The sequence below is a fragment of the Tursiops truncatus genome, chromosome 16 (genome assembly GCF_011762595.2).
Source record: "Tursiops truncatus isolate mTurTru1 chromosome 16, mTurTru1.mat.Y, whole genome shotgun sequence".
Taxonomy (NCBI): domain Eukaryota; kingdom Metazoa; phylum Chordata; class Mammalia; order Artiodactyla; family Delphinidae; genus Tursiops; species Tursiops truncatus.
The window spans coordinates 77187232-77207228 of NC_047049.1; the positions used below are offsets into that span (position 1 = coordinate 77187232).

Below are 19997 nucleotides of genomic sequence, written 5' to 3' on the forward strand. Positions count from 1 at the left end.
TTAAATCTGATGTCAGGTCTAGATTTTTCCTAGATGCCTTTTATCACAATGAGGAAGTTCTCTTTTATTTCCAGCTTGTTGAGAGTTTCTATCCTGAATGGATGTTGGATTTTGTCAAATGCCTTTTCTGTGTCTATTCAGACTATCATATTATCTTCCTATTAATGTAGGGGAATTACATTGATGGTTTCTAAATGTTGAAGCAACTTTGCATTCCTGGGATAAACCCCATTTGGTCATAATTTATTATATACAGACATGTTAATCTACTTATTCTTAGGGAAAAAATGCTCTGCTTAAGTAGCAAAAATGTAACCTTTTTAATGGTTAAAGTTAGAGTGGACCTATACTGAGACCTTTACAAGTTTTTTGAAAACTTGTAAACTTGAAAACTGCCCAGCCTAAAAAGTAACAATTATCCTTGATTTTTTTTAACATCTTTATTGGAGTATAGTTGCTTTACAATGGTGTGTTAGTTTCTGCTTTATAACAAAGTGAATCAGTTATACATATACATATGTTCCCATATCTCTTCCCTCTTGCGCCTCCCTCCCTCCCACACTCCCTATCCCACCCCTCTAGGCGGTCACAAAACACCGAGCTGATCTCCCTGTGCTATGCAGCTGCTTCCCACTAGCTATCTGTTTTACGTTTGGTAGTGTATATATGTCCATGCCACTCTCACTTTGTCCCAGCTTATTCTTCCCCCTCCCCATATCCTCAAGTCCATTCTCTTATGGACTTATCCTTGATTTTTTAATCTTGGTACCAATATCAACTAGATGGGTGGCTTTAGTGACTTAATTGCTCCAAATCTCAGTATCCTCATCAGTAACATAAATACATCTAGTTGGATGACTTAAAAGATCTCTTCCAACATAAAAATGATTTGTTTCCATGTAATATTAGATAATAATGGTTTCTAATTTTTTCTGTACCCTAATTATGAACATATATATAGCTTAATTCTAATGTAATCGGTAGAAAATTACATGATTTATTACCAATACAATATACCAAAAAAGAGCTAATATACACAACTGTGTGTTATAAATATACTTTTAAAATTTCCAGTATGTATAATTTCCATACCTATTCACATTCTATGGATGTTCTATAAAGTTGTTACTTATTTTGCTGAGTAAAGTATGAAGTTTTACTAAAAGAGGCTGTACATTTATGGACAAAATGTAACTTTAAAAAATAGCTATTTTATGTGTAAGAGAGTACTTTATTCTTCTTACATTCCTGTAGCATTGTCACTTTAATATATAGCACTACATAAATGGCCTATCATAATAATACATAAAATAAGTATAATTGGAAAATAATCAGACTTTTAAAACTGTGGCTACACAGTTCATTCACTGGTTTATTCAGCAGACCATTATATACCTACTATGTGCTAGCATCTCTGCTAGATGCAGAAATACAAGAGCAGAGTCTGTCTTTACCGGGAGCTCATAGCTTTTGAAGGGATGGACAGATACATATTTTTTTAATGGTGACAAAACAGTGTGAAAGTATTTGGGGAGTGTAAAGGAGAGAGTCCTCAGGAAATGCTTCCTAGAGAAATTGACATGTTTAAATAGGGATTGGCAGTGTAAAGGGGGAGGAGGCATTAGACCAAGGGAACTGCAAATGCAAACATACTGAGGGTTGGAGAAAGATCAGCTAGTAGGGTTAGAGCAAAGGCTGCATGTGGGGGGTTGGCTAGTCGGGAGACTGGAAGGCATAGACCATGTGATGGCAAGCCTTGTCTACCGTAGTAAGGAGTCTTAATTTTATTCTGAAAATATTGGGGAGGTTTTTAAGTAAGAGAATAGACAATGAAAAGTATTCTTCAGATTGGACGAGTCAGTCATTGATAATATTATTAGCAAAATTGCTTCTGTTGGAGAATAATGCAAACGTTAAATTTAGTAAAGGTAATAATAAATAAACTTTAACTTACTACATCTTGTTCCACAGATTCTGTTTACACACATGCCAGGATTTATCTGTGTGTGGTTGGTCTGGCAGGGGTGAGGGGGAGTGTAGGGGATGCTGGCATTCCTACTGCTTGGAGGAGTGGGAGTATGATTGCAGTGGAAATGTTAGCCACTGGACAGCAGTAGATAATCCACTGCATTATCTCCCTTTGCACCCAGGCTACTAGATAGGAGCAATGAGTACATCAGTTGATTGCTGTGTAACAAACCACATTCCAAAAACTTAGTGGCATAAAACAATGACTTATTTGCTCATGATTCTGGGGCAGTTCAGACAGGCTCAGCTGGGATCACAGGCTCTGCTCCTGTGGTGTCAGCGGGGCTTACATCTGAATGTGCAGTTGGTTGGCAGAAGACTGAGGGCTGTCGGATGGGGCCGTTGGCCAGGCCGCCTCGTCAGTTCTCACCCACGCGGCCTCTCGTCTTTCAGGAGGCTAGTCTCAGCTTCTTTCCATAGGTGGAAGCATTCTAAGAGGGTGAGGGGGAAGCTGCAGGAAGTCACATAATCTCACTTCTGCCACATTCTGTTGGTCAAAGCAAATCACAAGGCCGGCGCAGGTTTAAGAGATGGGAACATAGAGTCCAGCACTTGATGGGAGGAAATGACTTGTGGCCACGTTTTACCTACGTAGTCTCCCCTCTGGCCACGGTTATTAGCGTCCCTCCCACACCCCCTCCCTACCAGAACTCTCAAAGTAACGCTCCACAGTGGCATAGGCCCGAAGTCCCTGAGCTCACGATGTGCGTCACTCCGGGTGCCCTCGGGGCTTCCAAGTGCAGCACTTTGGTTGCAGCTCTTCTTGATTGAGAGGCTTGTGAGTAAAAAGACAAGTAATCTGCCCCCCGCACACCCTGCACACAACGATGAGATAGGAACAGGTTAACCACACTACACACTTGTATTCAGCAAGCAGGTGACAGGAGGCACATAGCAGCCATGAATCCACTGAAATGCAGCCAGGCGTGCGTCATCACACACCTTGCTCTGGAAGCAGGAAGTATGTTTCTGTTCCGTAGGAGGGGTTCCCTAGTCTCTGGTTCTCCAGGGCTCTTGGCTCCACCCTCTGAGATGTCCTCTCTTTTCCAGAATACATAGCCCATAATTTCAGCTTTCTCATTCTGCCTCCTGCCTGTAAAAAAGTGGGCACCCAGAAGTCTCATCATTTTAATCTGTCTCTGCCCCTTTTAGTCCAAGCTGTGTATTTTTTAGTAATACAACTTCTTTAAAAATATTGTGAGTTTCTTCTGAACCTTAGTGGAGTTCAGTCCATGCCCCCAAAGCCACGTCTATAATTGTTTTTGATACAGACCTCTCTCTACCTTGGGCATGTAAGGCTTGTGTGGAACAACGCACTCAAGGTTCTTAGTAGTGCTTTTGTCTAGCTAATAGGGTCTACTAGGTACCACCTTAAGTTTTTCTGGAGTCTTAACTAAGAGTATTGCAGCCATTTAATAACCTTTTTTTTTTTTTTGCCGTACGCGGGCCTCTCACTGCTGTGGCCTCTCCCATTGCGGAGCACAGGCTCAGCGGCCATGGCTCATGGGCCCAGCCGCTCCGCGGCATGTGGAATCCTCCTGGACCGGGGCACGAACCCTTGTCCCCTGCATCGGCAGGCGGACTCTCAACCACTGCGCCACCAGGGAAGCCCTAATAACCATTTTTGATAGGAGAGGAGGAGGGCAGGGAACGGGGGCTGGTTGGGTGAACTATGGCCTACAGGCCAAATCCTGCTGTGAGTGATCTGTTTGTGAGCAGCACACAAGCTAAGAAGAGTTGGTGTTTTTAAAGCATTGGTGAAAGAAACAAGAATATGCAACACTGACCGTATATGACTCACAAAGCCTAAAATATTTACATTCTGGCCCTTTACAAAGTGAGTTTGCAACTCCTGGTCTAATGCAAGAAAAACTATTAGCATGATGTTTGACATCATGGGAGAAACAGTACATACAATTATCGTGAGACGTCAGAATAACATTTGACAGAATTCATCTCTTCTTGACGAAAACTCTAAAAATAAATTAATAGAGGGTTTCGTATACAAAGAGTAGAAAAACCAAAAAAAATTTATTTTATTGAAGTATAGTTGATTTACAATGTTGTGTTAACTTCTGCTGTACAGCAAAGTGATTGTTATACATATATACATTCCTTTTCATATTCTTTTCCATTATGATTTATCATATGATATTGAATATAGTTCCCTGGGCTATACAGTAGGACCTTGTTGTTCATCCATTCTATGTATAATAGTTTGCATCTGCTAACCCCAAACTCCCAATCTATCCCTTCCCCACCGCCTCTCCCCCTTGGCAACCACAAGTCTGTTCTCTATGTCTGTGACTCTGTTTCTGTTTCATAGATAAGTTCATTTATGTCCTATTTTAGATTCCACATGTAAGTGATATCCTGTGGTATTTGTCTTTCCCTTTCTGACTTACTTCACTTAGTATGATCATCTCTAGGTCCATCCATCTTGCTGCAAATGACATTGTTTCATTCTTTTTGGCTGAGTAGTATTCCATTGTATATATATGTACGACATCTTCTTTATCCATTCATCTATCCATAGGCATTTAGGTTGTTTCCATGTCTTGGCTGTTGTGAATAGTGCTGCTGTGGACATAGGGGTGCATGTATCTTTTTGAATTATAGTTTTATCCGGATACATGCCCAGGAGTGGGATTGCTGGATCATATGGCAGATCTATTTTTAGTTTCTTGACAAGCCTCCATACTGTTCTCCATAGTGGCTGCACCATTTACATTCCCACCGACAGTGCAAGAGGGTTCCCTTTTCTCCACACCCTCTCCAGCATTTGTTATTTGTGGATTTTCTGATGATGGCCATTCTGACTGGTGTGAGGTGATACCTCATTGTAGTTTTGATTTGCATTTCTCTAATGATTAGTGATGTTGAGCATCTTTCGTGTGCCTGTGGGCCATCTGTATGTCTTCTTTGGAGAAATGTCTGTTTAGGTCTTCTGCCCATTTTTCGATTGGGTTGTTTTTTTGTTCTTGAGTTGTATGAGCTGTTTGTATAGAAAAACCAAAATTATTTTTAATTCTTCAGATTGGCAGAAGCTTTGTAATAGAACCAATATAAGAATAACTCTTTATTACTATTCTGTTCGACATCATGTTTTAAAAACATTCAATGGTAAAGTGGAGTATGAAAGTAATGACAGCTTAATGTGAGAAAGATGGAGAAATAAAAATTTTTAAAGTGATGTGTACAGAAAAATCCAAAAGATCATCCGAAAACTGTTCAGCAAAGTTATAGAATATAAGTCAAATATATTGTTTCCTTTAACTAAAGCTATATAGCTAGGAAATTTTAAAAAGATTCTGTTTACAGTACTATTGAAGATATGTTCACATATGTGTGTATAGATATACGTATTTTAGAAATAATTATAAAATTCTGATAGAAGAAATAAAGGACTTAAATAAATAGTACTTGGGACTTCCCTGGTGGTCCAGTGGTTAAGACTCCGTGCTTCCTCTGCAGGGGGTGCAGGTTCAATCCCTGGTTGGGGAACTAAGATCCTGCATGCTGTGCAGCACAGCCAAAATGAATGAATGAATGAATAAATGAATAAATAAATAACACCTATTTCTGCTATGTCTGGAGCATTAAATTTAATTAGCATGCCAAAATTTAAAGTAATACCATTAATACCAATTAAAATAACTTCATTCCATGTTCCTTAGCATGTCATCCTGAGGTCCTTGATCTGGTGCTCACCTGCCTGCTTCCTAAACATCACCTCTGGTTTGGGATCTCAACCTTTCCCCCCAGTAAACTTGCCCTTTCTCTCCCATCCTGCCACCACTACTTCTGGATGGTTAGGATAGGTACTTAATATAAAATCCAGTCAAAACAATAGAATTGTGAAAGGAATGGTGCCTGGCACCTGGTAGGTACTTACAATATGCTTCTTACTACCTGGATGAGAGTGATTTCACTGTTTATTATTGGTATGGGGAATTTAAAAATGTATGACACAGTCATTTTCCCTGCACAGGGGGAAACATAAAAGTGTAAGTATTAAATGAAGAGTCGTATGATTTCTGTAGATTGGACAGTCTAGGAATAGCCAGGGAATGGATCTGTTTGTGTCATGTACTGCCTAATTTGGCATAGTGAGCCCTGAGCTAAGTGGGAAGGAGCGAGAGAAGTTCCAGGCCGTGTGTTGCAGAGGCCAGGGGCAGGAATGCCAGCTCACACAGCAGTGGTGATTTGCCAGTGTACTGTGGGGAAACAAGGGCTGAATTATAAGGGCAGCGTGTCTATAGCACTTCTTCACACACCCTTGAGGTTTCACCAAGCTCTGTTAGAAAGTTATTAGTTCATCTGCTGAAGATAAAGACTCAGCTTAGGAGGACTCTGCAGGAATGACCTGCCCGAAATTGGTTTACACTTTTTTTTAAAGACTATATCTTTTGCTGGCATCTTAAAAAATGTTGAGATACATACAGAGTACAAGCTATACGTGTGAATGTTATATAGACATCTTTAGTCTTATTAATTCTGAAGTAAAGCACATAAAAATGGGGCCCTTTGATATAATTTTTACTTCACATCCAGAATTCAAAGTCATTCATGCAGGTAATGTTTATGGATATCTGACTATGTACTAGGCATCGAGTGGCAGAAAAGGGAGGTGATTGCTAAGGACTAGAGCCTGAGCCCTGGAGTTCATGCTGTGAGAGAGGCCTGGGAAGTATGTTTGGAAAAGTTTCCCATCGTATTTAGAGATAAATCCAAACCCCTTCACATGACCCCCAAGGCCACGTTGGATCTGGCACTGTCCGCCTCGCTGACCTTCCAGGCTTATCTCCTAGCGCCCTCCCCCATGCTATGCTTCAGCCACACTGGACTGCCTGCTGTTCTATGGAAAAGTCAAATCCATTCCCAACCCTTTATATACTTCCTGTGAGCCCTTTGCTTCCCTGTCTTTGCATGGATTCTTCCTTCTCATCAGTTAAGTAGCTGCTCAAGGGGCCCATCCTGACGAGCCAGTTTAAATGTTCCCCTTTCCGTCACGCTGTCCTCCCTCTCCTGTTTAATTTTCTCCGTTGCACAGCATTCTGTCTGGAATTTTCTTATCTGTACCCATTATTTTCTGTCTCCCTTGCTAGAGTGTCAGCTTTGTAAGGATGTGAGTATTGTCTTCCTTGTTCACCACTACATCCAAAGCATCTGGCACATAGTAGGGGCTCAATAAGTATTTGTTGAATGAATGAAAGAGGAAAATGGGCATTCAGACATTAACCGTTCAGCAAGTTGATTGCTGTACTAAATTAGAGGCATGAAACCCAGCTTGACCTAGGGGGGATTAGAGAAGTCTCCCCATAGAGGAATTAAGACCTGAAGAATGAGTTGGCATTTGGCAGATGGGAGGATGGTGAGAGAATTGCAAGAGCAGTGTATGTGAGGAAGACGTTTGCAAAGACCAGTGGTGTTCAGGAAACCCTTAATAGCTGGACATGTGGGGAAGGGTCAGATGTGGTGATGGGAGCTACAACTGGACAAGTCAGTAGGAATCGTGTCATGAAAGGTCTTCCAAGCCTGAGAAGGAGTTTAAATTTTACTTTTGCAGAATTTTGAGGCTTTTCATAACCAGGACACTAGAAAGTGATAGTCTGAATCTATGTCTCTGCTTTCTCATTCCCTTCGACTCTTCAGCCTATTGTAATCTGACCTGCACCCTCATCACTCCGTTAAAACTGTGCTTGTTAAGGTCACCAGTGACCCTCTACTTGCTAAATACTTTCCTGCCATCATCTTACACAATTAAAGAACAGCAGCTCTTGACCTGGTTGACCTTTCTTTCCTGAACTGCTCTCTTCCCTTGATATTTCTTGTTCTGCTTCTCTTTGGGGGAAGAAGCTACTTCTCAGTCTCCTTTGCAGGCTGCTCTTCAGGTCCACCATCCACAGTTCTTTCAGTGTTGTTCTCCAGAGCTCCATTCTGGGTAGAATTCTCTTGTCCTCCTGATACTCTCCCTAGGAAATCTCACCCATGTCCTTAACCTCTGCCCTGATGACTCCCACAGGTAGTCAACTGCAAGTCATTTCAGTTCTCCCTTACAGTTTCTCAAGTATGTCTCCTCCTTTTCAATTTTACTATCCGAGGGCTTCAGATCATTATTATCTCTCATCTGTATTGTTTCCCTGTCTCTGACACTGATCAATCCCTTCCCCTCCCTGCCAATTCCATCCTCTATATAGTGGCAAATCTGATTGTGTATCACCCTGACCCCCTCCCCACTGATTGATGTGAGGAATTTAAACTTGATTTGTCATTAATTCCTTGACCACCCATGTCCCAACGTTTCCAGGTCTAGCACCTCCACACCTCTAACTGATAATGATTGCTCCTTTTTCTTAACTCCTAAACTGAATGCCTGTACCACACCTGGGTATGTACACATACTACATGCCTTCTGTTCTTTAACTGTTTTGTGTATATGTATTCTGTGGACCAAATGAGGGGACCTTCTGCAGGGCTTGGACCATATCCTCCAGAAAGGGTAAGACAGTAAATGCTGTGGACCTAGTGTGCAATCAATAAATATTTATTGGATGACCTTCACTAATACGTCTTTCTCTCTTTAGATATATTATTTTATTAATAATGTCAGTTTCTCTTTTTAAAATTGCGTTCTCTGAGTTTTAAATTTAACTGCATGAAGACTTTCTTTTCTAGTAACTTACGTTATTGGTTTGCTAATTAATAGGGCTTAACTTTTCATTTGCACCTAGCAAATTTTTTTTTCATAGGTAAGGAATTCTTACAATGTGCATGGTGGTAATAACAGCTAGTTTTGGAAAAATCAGCAAGAATGTGCTAAATACCGTCAAATACTCTTACATTCTTCTGTCATTGGCAGGGTTTATAAGTTGCAAAGTATTGCAGCTTTAATTGGATTTAAAATAGGTTAACTTGATTCTTCCTTCTCAAGAAAAAGGATTTTTTGGTTCAATTTAAGACAGAATATTAGGAATTAATGTATTTCATGACCTTGGAACATGAAGGATTCTTTTATTTCTAATACAGGCATTGACATGTAGAGAAGAACTCCTTACCCTTCTTCTGTCACTCCTTCCACTGGTATGGAAGATACCTGTTCAACTAGAAAAGGCAACAGGTATGTTTCTTTTCTTTATCTTATCACCTGTGTTACCACAATTCCACTGGGGAAAAAAGTTCCATTGAAAAGCTACTTCTGCTGTAACGGTTGATACGGCTCAAAATCAGAACGGTATATATTAGTATGATACTTAATATGAAAAATTCTTTAGGCAAATAATTTTTATTTCTTCTAATAATACAGAAACCATGGTCCTTCTTAGGGGATTCCTTGAATGTAATGATGATTAGAAAATAGATGAAGATACAGAACACTCAGCAAAAGGAGTAAATACGGATATGTAGCCTAGCATTTGAGAAATGGAGAGTGAAAAGTTTGAAGAAGGAAATTAAAGATTCTTTGCTTCTTTTAAAGGCTGCTTTCCATTACCAGTACTCTGTCAATGACTTTTGCAGTTTAGTTTTTCTAGTGTTGCTTTTAAAGGATAAATTTGAAGTAATACTTTGTTTCAGGACTTGGTAGAATTATTACACTTACTTTACATACTTTTACATACACTACATACTTTTAATTTCTGATTCAGAAAAAATAAAAATATGTGTATACATATCATATTAAGTATATGAAACTTAGTTTCAATGTTTCAGTGGAGGGATTAACAGTTTTCCCCCTTGACCACTTCTGGAATATGCGAATTGTGAGATGCTTAAGGATATCTCAGGTTGAAAAAAAAAAAAAGAAAAATCTCCTGAATTGTAGTTTAATGCCATGTATGCATTTTTAATGCATTTCTGATACGGAGCTCTCTTTTAGGGAGTTACCTGAGTTCTTGTAAGATTGTTATCCTACATATTTGTTGATTCACTGATTCTGCTCTTGTTTTCTTCTTAATTTATAGAATTCACAAATTGTTAATCACTTAAGAAATCTAATTTGTGTCCTTTTGGGGAAGTTGTCTTCATTGCCTGCATCTTTTGCATACATGGAATTTGTCAGGCTCCTTTTAATCTCCCTTAATTAAAGCACAAATCTTTTATTTACAGATTTTTTAATTTATTCATTCTGAATTGTAACTATATCTTTGTAGAGATCTTATTACGTGTTATTGCAAAGGGAAAGACCAATTTCATTATCTTTTTAATTAGTATGGAAAATTTATTCATTTCCCTAAGAGATAGGTATTGAGTGGTGACCACACGGCAGCCCTAGGTTCTAGGCACTGAGGATGAAACAGGAATGCCTGTACCTGTGCCTAGTTCAGTGCGTAGCACATGCCGTAGATACTGTGAATGAATAACTCTTTTAACCTCAGTCTTGGAGAACATTTGGTATCTACTGTATGATTTTTAAATAATTTTAGAAAATCTTAGTTTCTAAGTTATATCAGGGCTATAAGCTAAATACTGTTTTGAGAATATAATACACCCCTGTGTCTTAATTAATGGCATTATCGGAGGAGATTTGTAAAATGGTAGGAATAGTAGCGCTAAATACCAGTACTACTTTCCTAACACTGTTCTCCTTGTTGTTTTCAGAATCAATTTGTATCCTTTGAACCAGTGCCACCTGGTACTTAACATGAGCGGGATAAGGAAGTGAAGTGATAAGGGGAGGAAGGGGAGTAGAGACATAACAAAAGGCTAAAGGAAATCAGCCCCATAATAAAAATATACTGAGGATAAACTCCTAAAGTGAATGATAAGTAAGAGGGTAATCACCTATGCAAACTGAGTTTTAAAACATATTAAGGTATTCTAAATTTTCTTCTTTCTTCATATTGTTAGATTTTAATCTACCGTTCTCAGCTGATATAATCCTGACCAAAGAAAAGAACTCAAGTTCTCAAAGATCTACTCAGGAAAAATTATATTTAGAAGGAAGTGCCCCAGCCGGTCAGGTTTCTGCAAAAGTAAATGTTTTTCAACAAAGCAGACGACAGCGTAAAACTACCCATCGCTATTCTGTAAGAGATGCAAGAAAGACGCAGCTCTCCACCTCAGATTCAGAAGTCAATTCAGATGACAAAAGTATAGTAATGACTAAGCATAGAAGGTCCCATCCGCTGCAGCATTTTGTAACACAGTCTCCTAAAGAAGACCACCTTACAGCTAAGCTTGACCACTTATCAACCAAAGAACAGACCCCTCCTGATACCATGGCTTTGGAAAATTCCAGAGAGAAGATTCCAAGACAGGAGTCAAACACTGACATTTTAAGTGAGCCAGCGGCCTTGTCTATCATCAGTCACATGAACAATTCTCCATTTGACTTATGTCATGTTCTGTTATCTTTATTAGAGAAAGTTTGTAAGTTTGACATTACCTTGAATCATAATTCTGCTCTAGCTGCCAGTGTAGTGCCCACACTGACTGAGTTCCTAGCGGGTTTTGGGGACTGCTGTAATCTCAGCGACAATTTGGAGAGTCGGATGGTTTCTGCAGGTTGGACTGAAGAACCAGTGGCTTTGATTCAACGGATGCTTTTTCGAACAGTGTTGCATCTTATGTCAGTAGATATTAGTATGGCAGAGATGATGCCAGAAAGTCTTAGAAAAAATTTAACAGAATTGCTTAGAGCAGCTTTAAAAATTAGAACTTGCCTAGAAAAGCAGCCCGACCCTTTTGCACCAAGACAAAAGAAAACACTACAAGAGGTTCGGGAAGATTTTGTGTTTTCCAAGTATCGCCATAGAGCGCTTCTTTTACCTGAGCTCCTAGAGGGAGTTTTACAGATCCTGATCTGTTGTCTTCAAAGTGCAGCTTCAAATCCTTTCTTCTTCAGTCAAGCCATGGATCTGGTTCAAGAATTCATTCAGCATCATGGATTTCATTTACTTGAAACAGCAGTTCTTCAAATGGAGTGGCTGGTTGTAAGAGATGGGGTTCCTCCTGAGGCCTCAGAACATTTGAAAGCCCTCATCAATAGTGTGATGAAAATAATGAGCACTGTCAAAAAAGTGAAATCAGAGCAACTTCATCATTCAATGTGTACAAGAAAAAGGCACAGACGGTGTGAATATTCCCACCTCATGCATCACCACAGAGATCTCTCAGGTCTGCTGGTTTCGGCTTTTAAAAACCAAGTTTCCAAAAACCCATTTGAAGAGACGGCAGATGGAGACGTGTATTACCCCGAGCGGTGCTGTTGCATTGCAGTGTGTGCTCACCAGTGTTTACGCTTACTGCAGCAGGCTTCCTTGAGCAGCACGTGCGTCCAGATTCTCTCGGGTGTTCAGAACATCGGCATATGCTGTTGCATGGATCCCAAATCTGTGATCATCCCTTTGCTCTATGCTTTTAAATCGCCAGCCCTGAAAAACTGTCGGCAGCATATATTAAATATTCTTAACAAACTTATTTTGGATCAGTTAGGAGGAGCCGAGATACCACAAAAAACTAAGAAAGCAGCTTGCAATATTTGTACCGTTGACTCAGATCAACTAGCCAAATTAGAAGAGACCCTGCAGGGAAACGCATGCGATGCTGAACCTTCCTCAGGTTTATCCAGTCCTTCTTACAGATTTCAAGGGATCCTGCCCAGCAGTGGATCTGAAGACCTGTTGTGGAAATGGGATGCCTTAGAGGCTTATCAGAGTTTTGTTTTTGAAGAAGACAGATTATGTAGTGTGCAGATTGCAAGTCACATTTCCAGTTTAATCCAGAAAGGCAATATTGTTGTTCAGTGGAAATTGTATAACTACATATTTAATCCTGTGCTCCAAAGAGGAGTTGAATTAGCACATCATTGTCAACAGCTCGACATTACTTCAGCTCAGACTCATGTATGTAGCCATCATGACCAGTGTTTGCCCCAGGAAGTGGTTCAGATTTATTTAAAAACTCTGCCTACCCTGCTTAAATCAAGGTTCGTGTGTGTGTGTGTGTGCGTGTGTGTAGATATTTTTTTCTCATTGTATGCTTTTGAATATCTTTATTATTTTTTTTTCTAGGATTTAATTTTTAGTTTAACAACTACCAAAAAATTCCCATCCCATGTCAGATTTTTTTTTTTAATATTTATGTATTTGTTCATTTGTTTGTTTTTACTGGGGTGGTCATAGAGAAGAGGATAGAGCCATTGATTTTAATTTCTCTGAAAAAGAAAAAGTAAAGTTTTAAATATATTTCTGAGAAAAAAATGGACATAACACAAGTATCCAACAGCAGGGGCAAGGTTAAATTAATTATTTTATATTTTGTTGATGTACTATTATTAGCCATTAAAAAATAATGTTTAAAAGGATCATGTTGGGACATGAAAAAATACTTATAATATTTTATCAATAAAATAAAAATATCATCCACTTATTTACAACTAGGTAAAATATGCATATACATAAAATGATAATTATTTATGGAGGGAGTGAAATTAAGGGAATTATTATTTTTTAAATACCATGTCTACATTTATTGCCTAAGCAATATATGTGGAAAATACCATTAAGCAAAAAGGAGAAAATTAAAATTAATTTAGAATCCCATCGATGAGTTTTGCAGATTTTGTGATTATCAACTCTGATACTTAAAAAATAGTTTTATAAATAAAGCTTGCTTCTGATGGGTAGTTTGGCCTTTCAAATTAATGCATACACCATTTAAAAAACATAATAAAATACAACCCATCTGTGATCATTCATTATCTTTACAATCATTTTTTAAAAAATTCCTGACATTCTGACATTGTTTAAATAGAACTGACTTTGCTTTGAAAGGTTTGAACTCCTTGGCATATTTGTGGCCAGTGATCCAGATCCGTGAGTCTTACCTGAGACAGAGCTGAAAAACTTCAGATCTGCAGTTTGCTTCTTTCCCTGTGTGACATACAGATTTAAAACAAACAAAAGTCCTGGGTGATCCATCAGGCAGACAAACAGATGGACACACAAATGCCTCCGGGCTTCCGGAGTGTCCATCTCAAATGTGATGGTGGCTGTGGCACTGAGAATTGATAGAGAACTTTGCCATTTGGAGAAGAATATGCTTTGTTTAACTTAACTTGAGATGTGTTGCTTCGTTTAACTTGAGATTCGTTGTAATCTGTTCTTTTCAAATGCTGCTGGAGTGTTTGAAGAAGGATGTAAAAGTAACTAGGAAGCCACTTAAGATCCTGGTCATATCTGAGGACTTCAGCCAGATAATTGATGAGTTGAAATAGGTGGTGTTTAGCAATGACATATTTAACTAGTATATGTACCTACTTATAAATGATGTTGCTATATGTAAAAGCTCTTGTATTTTTTTTTCTCTCACAGGGTAATAAGAGATTTGTTTTTAAGTTGTAATGGAGTGAACCAAATAATTGAATTAAATTACTTAGATGGTATTCGAAATCACTCGCTAAAAGCATTTGAAACTCTGATAATCAGCCTAGGGCAACAACAGAAAGATTCTTCAATTCCAGGTATTGATGGGACAGACCTTGAACAGAAGGAGCTGTCATCTTTAAATGTCAGTACTTTGTACAACCAGCAAGCTTATTCAGATTCTCAGAGTCTTAGCAAATTTTATGCCCGCCTCAAAGATGCTTATCCAAAGAAACGGAAGTCTGTCACCCAGGATGTTTATATCAACACGATAAACCTCTTCCTCTGTGTGGCATTCCTGTGCGTAAGTAAAGAAGCAGAATCTGATAGAGAGTCAGCCAATGATTCAGAAGATACTTCTGGCTACGACAGTACAGCGAGCGAGCCTTTGCAACACATGCTGCCATCTTTCTCTCTCGAGAGCCTCGTCCTGCCCTCTCCCAAACACATGCACCAAGCAGCAGACATTTGGTCAATGTGTCATTGGATCTACATGTTGAGTCCAGTTTTCCAGAAACAGTTTTATAGGCTTGGTGGTTTCCGAGTATGCCATAAATTAATATTTATGATAATACAGGAACTATTCAGAAGTCCTGAAGAGGAGCATGGGAGAAAGGAGGGAGATATAAATGTAGAGGAAAACCAAGATTTACACAGACCTTCTCAATCTGAGGTCACTGTGAAGGAAGATTTATTATCTTTGACTGTGAAAAGTGACCCCACACCTTCAGAACTGGGTAGTCTGAAAAAGAGTGCTGACAGTTCAGGTAAATTGGAGTCACAGCCTATTTCTTCCATGAACGTGGAACATATTCCAGCCGCGGAAGCTGCTCCCGAGGAAGCAAAAGTATTTACGAATCGAGAAAGCGAGACCTCACTTCAGGGCATACGACTTTTGGAAGCCCTTTTGGCTATTTGTCTTCATGGCAGCAGAGCTAGTCAGCAGAAGATGGAATTGGAGTTACCTAATCAGGTAGTAACTTGTCCTTCCTCTAGCTATTGTGTTTTACATATACATATATTTATTTATTTGTTTGTTTGTTTGTTTTTTTAAAGTTCCAATGTAATACTATTGGCATTTTGTTTTTCCAAAGATTCTAAGTTTTGAGGTGCTCCTGCATGCTTAGCACAGTACCAGGTACTGTGGCGGACACAGAGGAGTACATGAGCCTGTTCTTGCCTTCAAGAAGCTTATGTTTTAGTTTGGAATTCAGAACCCACATGTGACAAATTTACCAACTCTGAAAGGCATTAGTTACTCACTGAATGTCAGATGAGTAATAATGAGTATTGTATTGCAAAGTTCAGACTCTTCAGCCTTGTTGATTCTGTTTGGTGCCCTGCCCAGGTCCCCTACCAAGCTGATCCCCCCGTCCACCGTCTGCTGCAGATGTTGACTGCTGAGGACTCACACCTGTACACATCTCCCAAGGAGTGCCCTTGGCCAACCTGGGGAGGGTGCTCAGAGCCGGTGATTGATGGGAATGGCTCTGGGGGTGTGTGTGTGTGTGTGTGCCAGTTTCTGTGGTGCAGCTGAGGCTCCGGAGCTTCCCTTGGAATTAGGCTGGGGCTACACAGTTATTCTGGAACTGCATCTTTGCCTGGCTTCTTCCCCCGACATATTCTGCCTCCCTCACACCTTTGCAAATTTCTCCTGAGAGCATGTCTCAGAGAAAAAGGAGTCCTCAGTTTCGGGCCTTGCTTCTACGGACACTTCGAATATGGCAGCTCCCTTCTTTCCTTACTAACTCACCCCTAACCGTTCTGTCAGCCAGCAGGCTCTCCTGACTGCAGTCCCAGCCTCCATAATGCCTCCTGTCTAAAACATCTTGATGCCTCCACGTTGCTCACAATTAAAATAGACACTCCTTAGTATAGCACGCAGAGCCCATCACAGTCTTGCTTTCACTTCCTTGTTTAGCCTAATTTCCTGCTGTCCTTCACCATGCTGCAATCAGCCATACTGAGCTGACAGCTTCTCGAGATGCCATTCTTGGTCATCACTTCTGTACTTTTGTACCTGTTCTTCTGTCTGGCATATTCTCTCTCTCTGCTTCTATGCCTGCTGTCTCCAACTTGTTCTTCATTGTTCATCTAATACAGTCCTTCCTCTGGACACTTTGACAGGTCTCTCAGGCACATCCTCTCTTTTCTGTACTCAGAGAACTTTATTTATAGCTCTCGTATGGTCACCATCATATCTTGTCCGTATGTATCTGTGTCTCACATTGGACGGAGATAATTCCTTAGGGAAGAAGTCAGTTTCCTATCCATCCTTATGGCCTCATCCCCTAGTAGAGGAACGTAGGCAAGCAGTGAGAGTTCCCCTGAAGGACAGATGGGAAGGAGTAAAGAAGAGAGGAAGAGAAAAGGATTAGAACATAAGTGCTTCTTAGAGTCTGAAGGAATCTCCAAGAAGGAATTTGTAAAATCTAGAGATGGTTAATCAAACCCCTGAAGTTTTAACTAAACATTCTTTGCATGATACAATTAATTTATGGTACATTGAAATTCAAAACCAAATAAGATGAGTAAAGCATTTGATAAATTAAAATGTTGTTATTAATTGTAACAGTAGGATGTTTGTATAAGCGCTAGGTATTTACAGTCATTTTAATTTCATATCAACTGCAAATAAATGGACTAGCATTTACTTAAGTAACTATTAATTTATCATTTGTTTTGTCACTGTTTAATTTTTTCTTAAAGCATGTTAATATTCTTAGTCTCTCTCTTTTTTCTTTTTACCTTAGAACTTGTCTGTGGAAAATATACTGCTTGAAATGAAGAGCCATCTTTCCAAGTCAAAGGTGATTGAAACAGAATTAGCAAAGCCTTTATTTGATGCCCTGCTTCGAGTTGCACTGGGGAATCATTCAGCAGATTTTGAACACGATGATGCTATGACTGAGAAGGTATGAATAACTGACAGTTGTGTTGTTTGGGTGTGACTGGCAGAGGCAGAAGCGTGTGGGATGGGAGTAAGACACCAACGAATGTGGTTAGGACATATGGGCCAGGATTTGGTCATGTGAGTTCGATGGGCCGTGTCGCCGTCACGTGGGGTGGATTGTATTTAGTCAGTGCCGTATCTCATAAAAAACAGGAGAGCAGTATGACATGCTTTTCTTCATCTAATCTGGAGATTTTCTGAGAATTACTTCTAGTTAGGTGGAAAGGTATTATTTGATAAGTCTTACGTATAAACTGATAGTTTATTAAATAACAATTCAGGGATGGCAGTGACTCAGCTGTCTTATTTGATCCTATATTGGTGCAGCTAATATTTCCAGAACTCTCTTCTCACTTTAATTTTAAATCACTCAGCATTAAAAATGACTAGTACTTGCATAGAAAATAGCAGTCATAGTTTTTTAGTTGTTCTGTTAACATTGTTTTCTAAAAGAACTATTTTAATTTTTTTTCCTGAAACTCGGATACATATTTAGTTAACTTCCCTCTCCTTTCATGTTTCTTTACCTTTAGTAAATTGTCACCTCTCCTTTATCCTTATGTAACTTCTTTTTAAATTCCTTGGTCTGGACATACATTGGCATCTTATAATCTTCTGCCATAATATTTTATGTTACTGTTTGTCATAAGTTAAAAACTTAACTGAAATAACTACTAATGCCTTCATCATATTACTGAAGCAGTTGATTAACTGGAAGATGTTAAAGTACCTACCTAAAATGTCAAAATACCTAGGTGGGTTAAAATACCTACCTACTTATTAAAAAATAAGTTTACTTTACCTTTTATTACTGTTGCAATGATAAAATACTCTGAGCTTCTTCAAGTGTGTTTTCTAAAATGAAGATAATAGTAGCATTTTTATAAGAGAAGGAAAATTTCATGCCACTAGATATTGCACAGGGAGTTAATGCTGGAACTGTTGATTTCTGAGATGCTTGTATATAGACAACTGTATTCTGAAATCTTAAAATTAATTTCCTTGAAAATTTTTCATCTCTTCTCTGGTTATCTAATTTATGAAACACTTTATTTATAAAAATCCTATGAAAAAATCTTTTCCATGAACAAATATGTAAAAATAATACATATTTATTCACATGAAGTTGTAAGAAGTACAACTTAATTCTACCTCATTGTGGTTTTTAGTCATTTCTTATCATATAACTAGAATGAAATTTCTTAGACTTATTTTTCAGTAAAACTGAAATGACCTATAGCTTAATCTTTTAGGACAGCTATTTTTTGAGGTGTTAATCAAGAAAATTATTCTGTGTGAATTTCATAATGTGTAATGGTTAATATTGATTCCTAAGACTTTTTTTCTTAAAATACCGAAGCTGTCCTTAAAATAACTTTTGAGTAGTAAATACCTTATTTATGAAAAATGAACAAACATTACAGCTTTTGCCTTTTAATTACACTGATCTTATAGAGTCATCAGTCTGAAGAAGAATTGTCATCCCAACCTGGTGATTTTTCAGAAGAAGCTGAGGATTCTCAGTGTTGCAGTATTAAACTTTTGGTTGAAGAAGAAGGTTATGAAGCAGATACTGAAAGCAATCCTGAGGACAGTGAAACCTGGGATGATGGTAAAATATCACTGAAGGACTTGTGATTGGATTTGAAGTCAGATTATTAATTAGCAAATGGTTCATAATAATATCACTTTAGAATTTTGTATGGCCTTACATCGTATTGCCTTACATTTAAAAAGTGCATTGCATCATCATTTCATTTGATCTTGACAACAAATTCTGGCATTCTTGTAAGCAGTTTAAAACAATGAGATATATTTTGTTATCACAAACATTGACCAAGTGCCTAAGAATACAGGGTAGAGGGAGTCCCTGCTTTCATATATATTCTAGTGGAAAAGACAAACATTAAGTATCAGAAATAAGCAGTATGAAGAAATAAAACAGGGTGATGTGATAGTGATTGGGTGGTCGGAGAAGGCCTCTCTGAAGATATGTTTACGTTGAGGCCTAAATACAAAAGATCTATGCAGCAAACATTGACAGGAAGAGCATTGCAGGGAGTTTGTTATAAAGCTTAAATAATATAAGGAATGCAGACATCTCTTTGTGGCCTCCAGGGATGCTGCAGCATAGATTTCTTCTTAGCTCACCACAGCCCAGCTTGTTTAGGATGGAACGACATTGCATATGGTCCTTTGTTTCTAGGCCCAAAACTTGGGTAGAATGGAAAATATGGAGATTTCTGGGAAGGCTCCATCTTTAAATCTGCTGATCTAGTGACTCTGCCAGTACTGTTAGTCTTCAGTAAGTTTGCAGTGGTTTATCTTCCTCAAAGTCTATTTTCTTTTTCCCACTGAGTGAATGGGAATAATCACTGACGTCCTACTGAAAGGGCTTAATGGGCCCATAGCAGGTACTTTTTGTTTCTTTGTTTTTTTACCATAAAGAGAGTGAAAAGAACAAAGGAACAGCCACGAATTGAAAGCCACACACATATATATTCATGTAGCTTACTTGATTCATTAAACAAACTACTTTAATATGTTTTTTCCAGTTTTATTGAGAAATAATTGACACACATCACTGTGTAAGTTTAAGGTGGTTGGATTGACATATACTGTGAAATGATTACCACAATAGTTAGTTAGTT

The 19997-nt window shown here is 38.7% G+C and overlaps 1 protein-coding gene across 1 annotated transcript in view; it reads left to right on the forward strand.

Moving 5' to 3' along the window:
* The window catches only part of LYST (lysosomal trafficking regulator), a 160521-nt gene that overhangs the window by 5615 nt on the left and 134909 nt on the right, over nucleotides 1-19997 (forward strand). Inside the window, exons 3-7 of the mRNA XM_073793649.1 lie at nucleotides 9058-9148; nucleotides 10876-12955; nucleotides 14343-15366; nucleotides 17147-17308; nucleotides 18802-18958. Of these exons, the coding sequence (XP_073649750.1) occupies nucleotides 9058-9148; nucleotides 10876-12955; nucleotides 14343-15366; nucleotides 17147-17308; nucleotides 18802-18958 (3514 nt within the window). The remainder of the gene's footprint in view (nucleotides 1-9057; nucleotides 9149-10875; nucleotides 12956-14342; nucleotides 15367-17146; nucleotides 17309-18801; nucleotides 18959-19997) is intronic.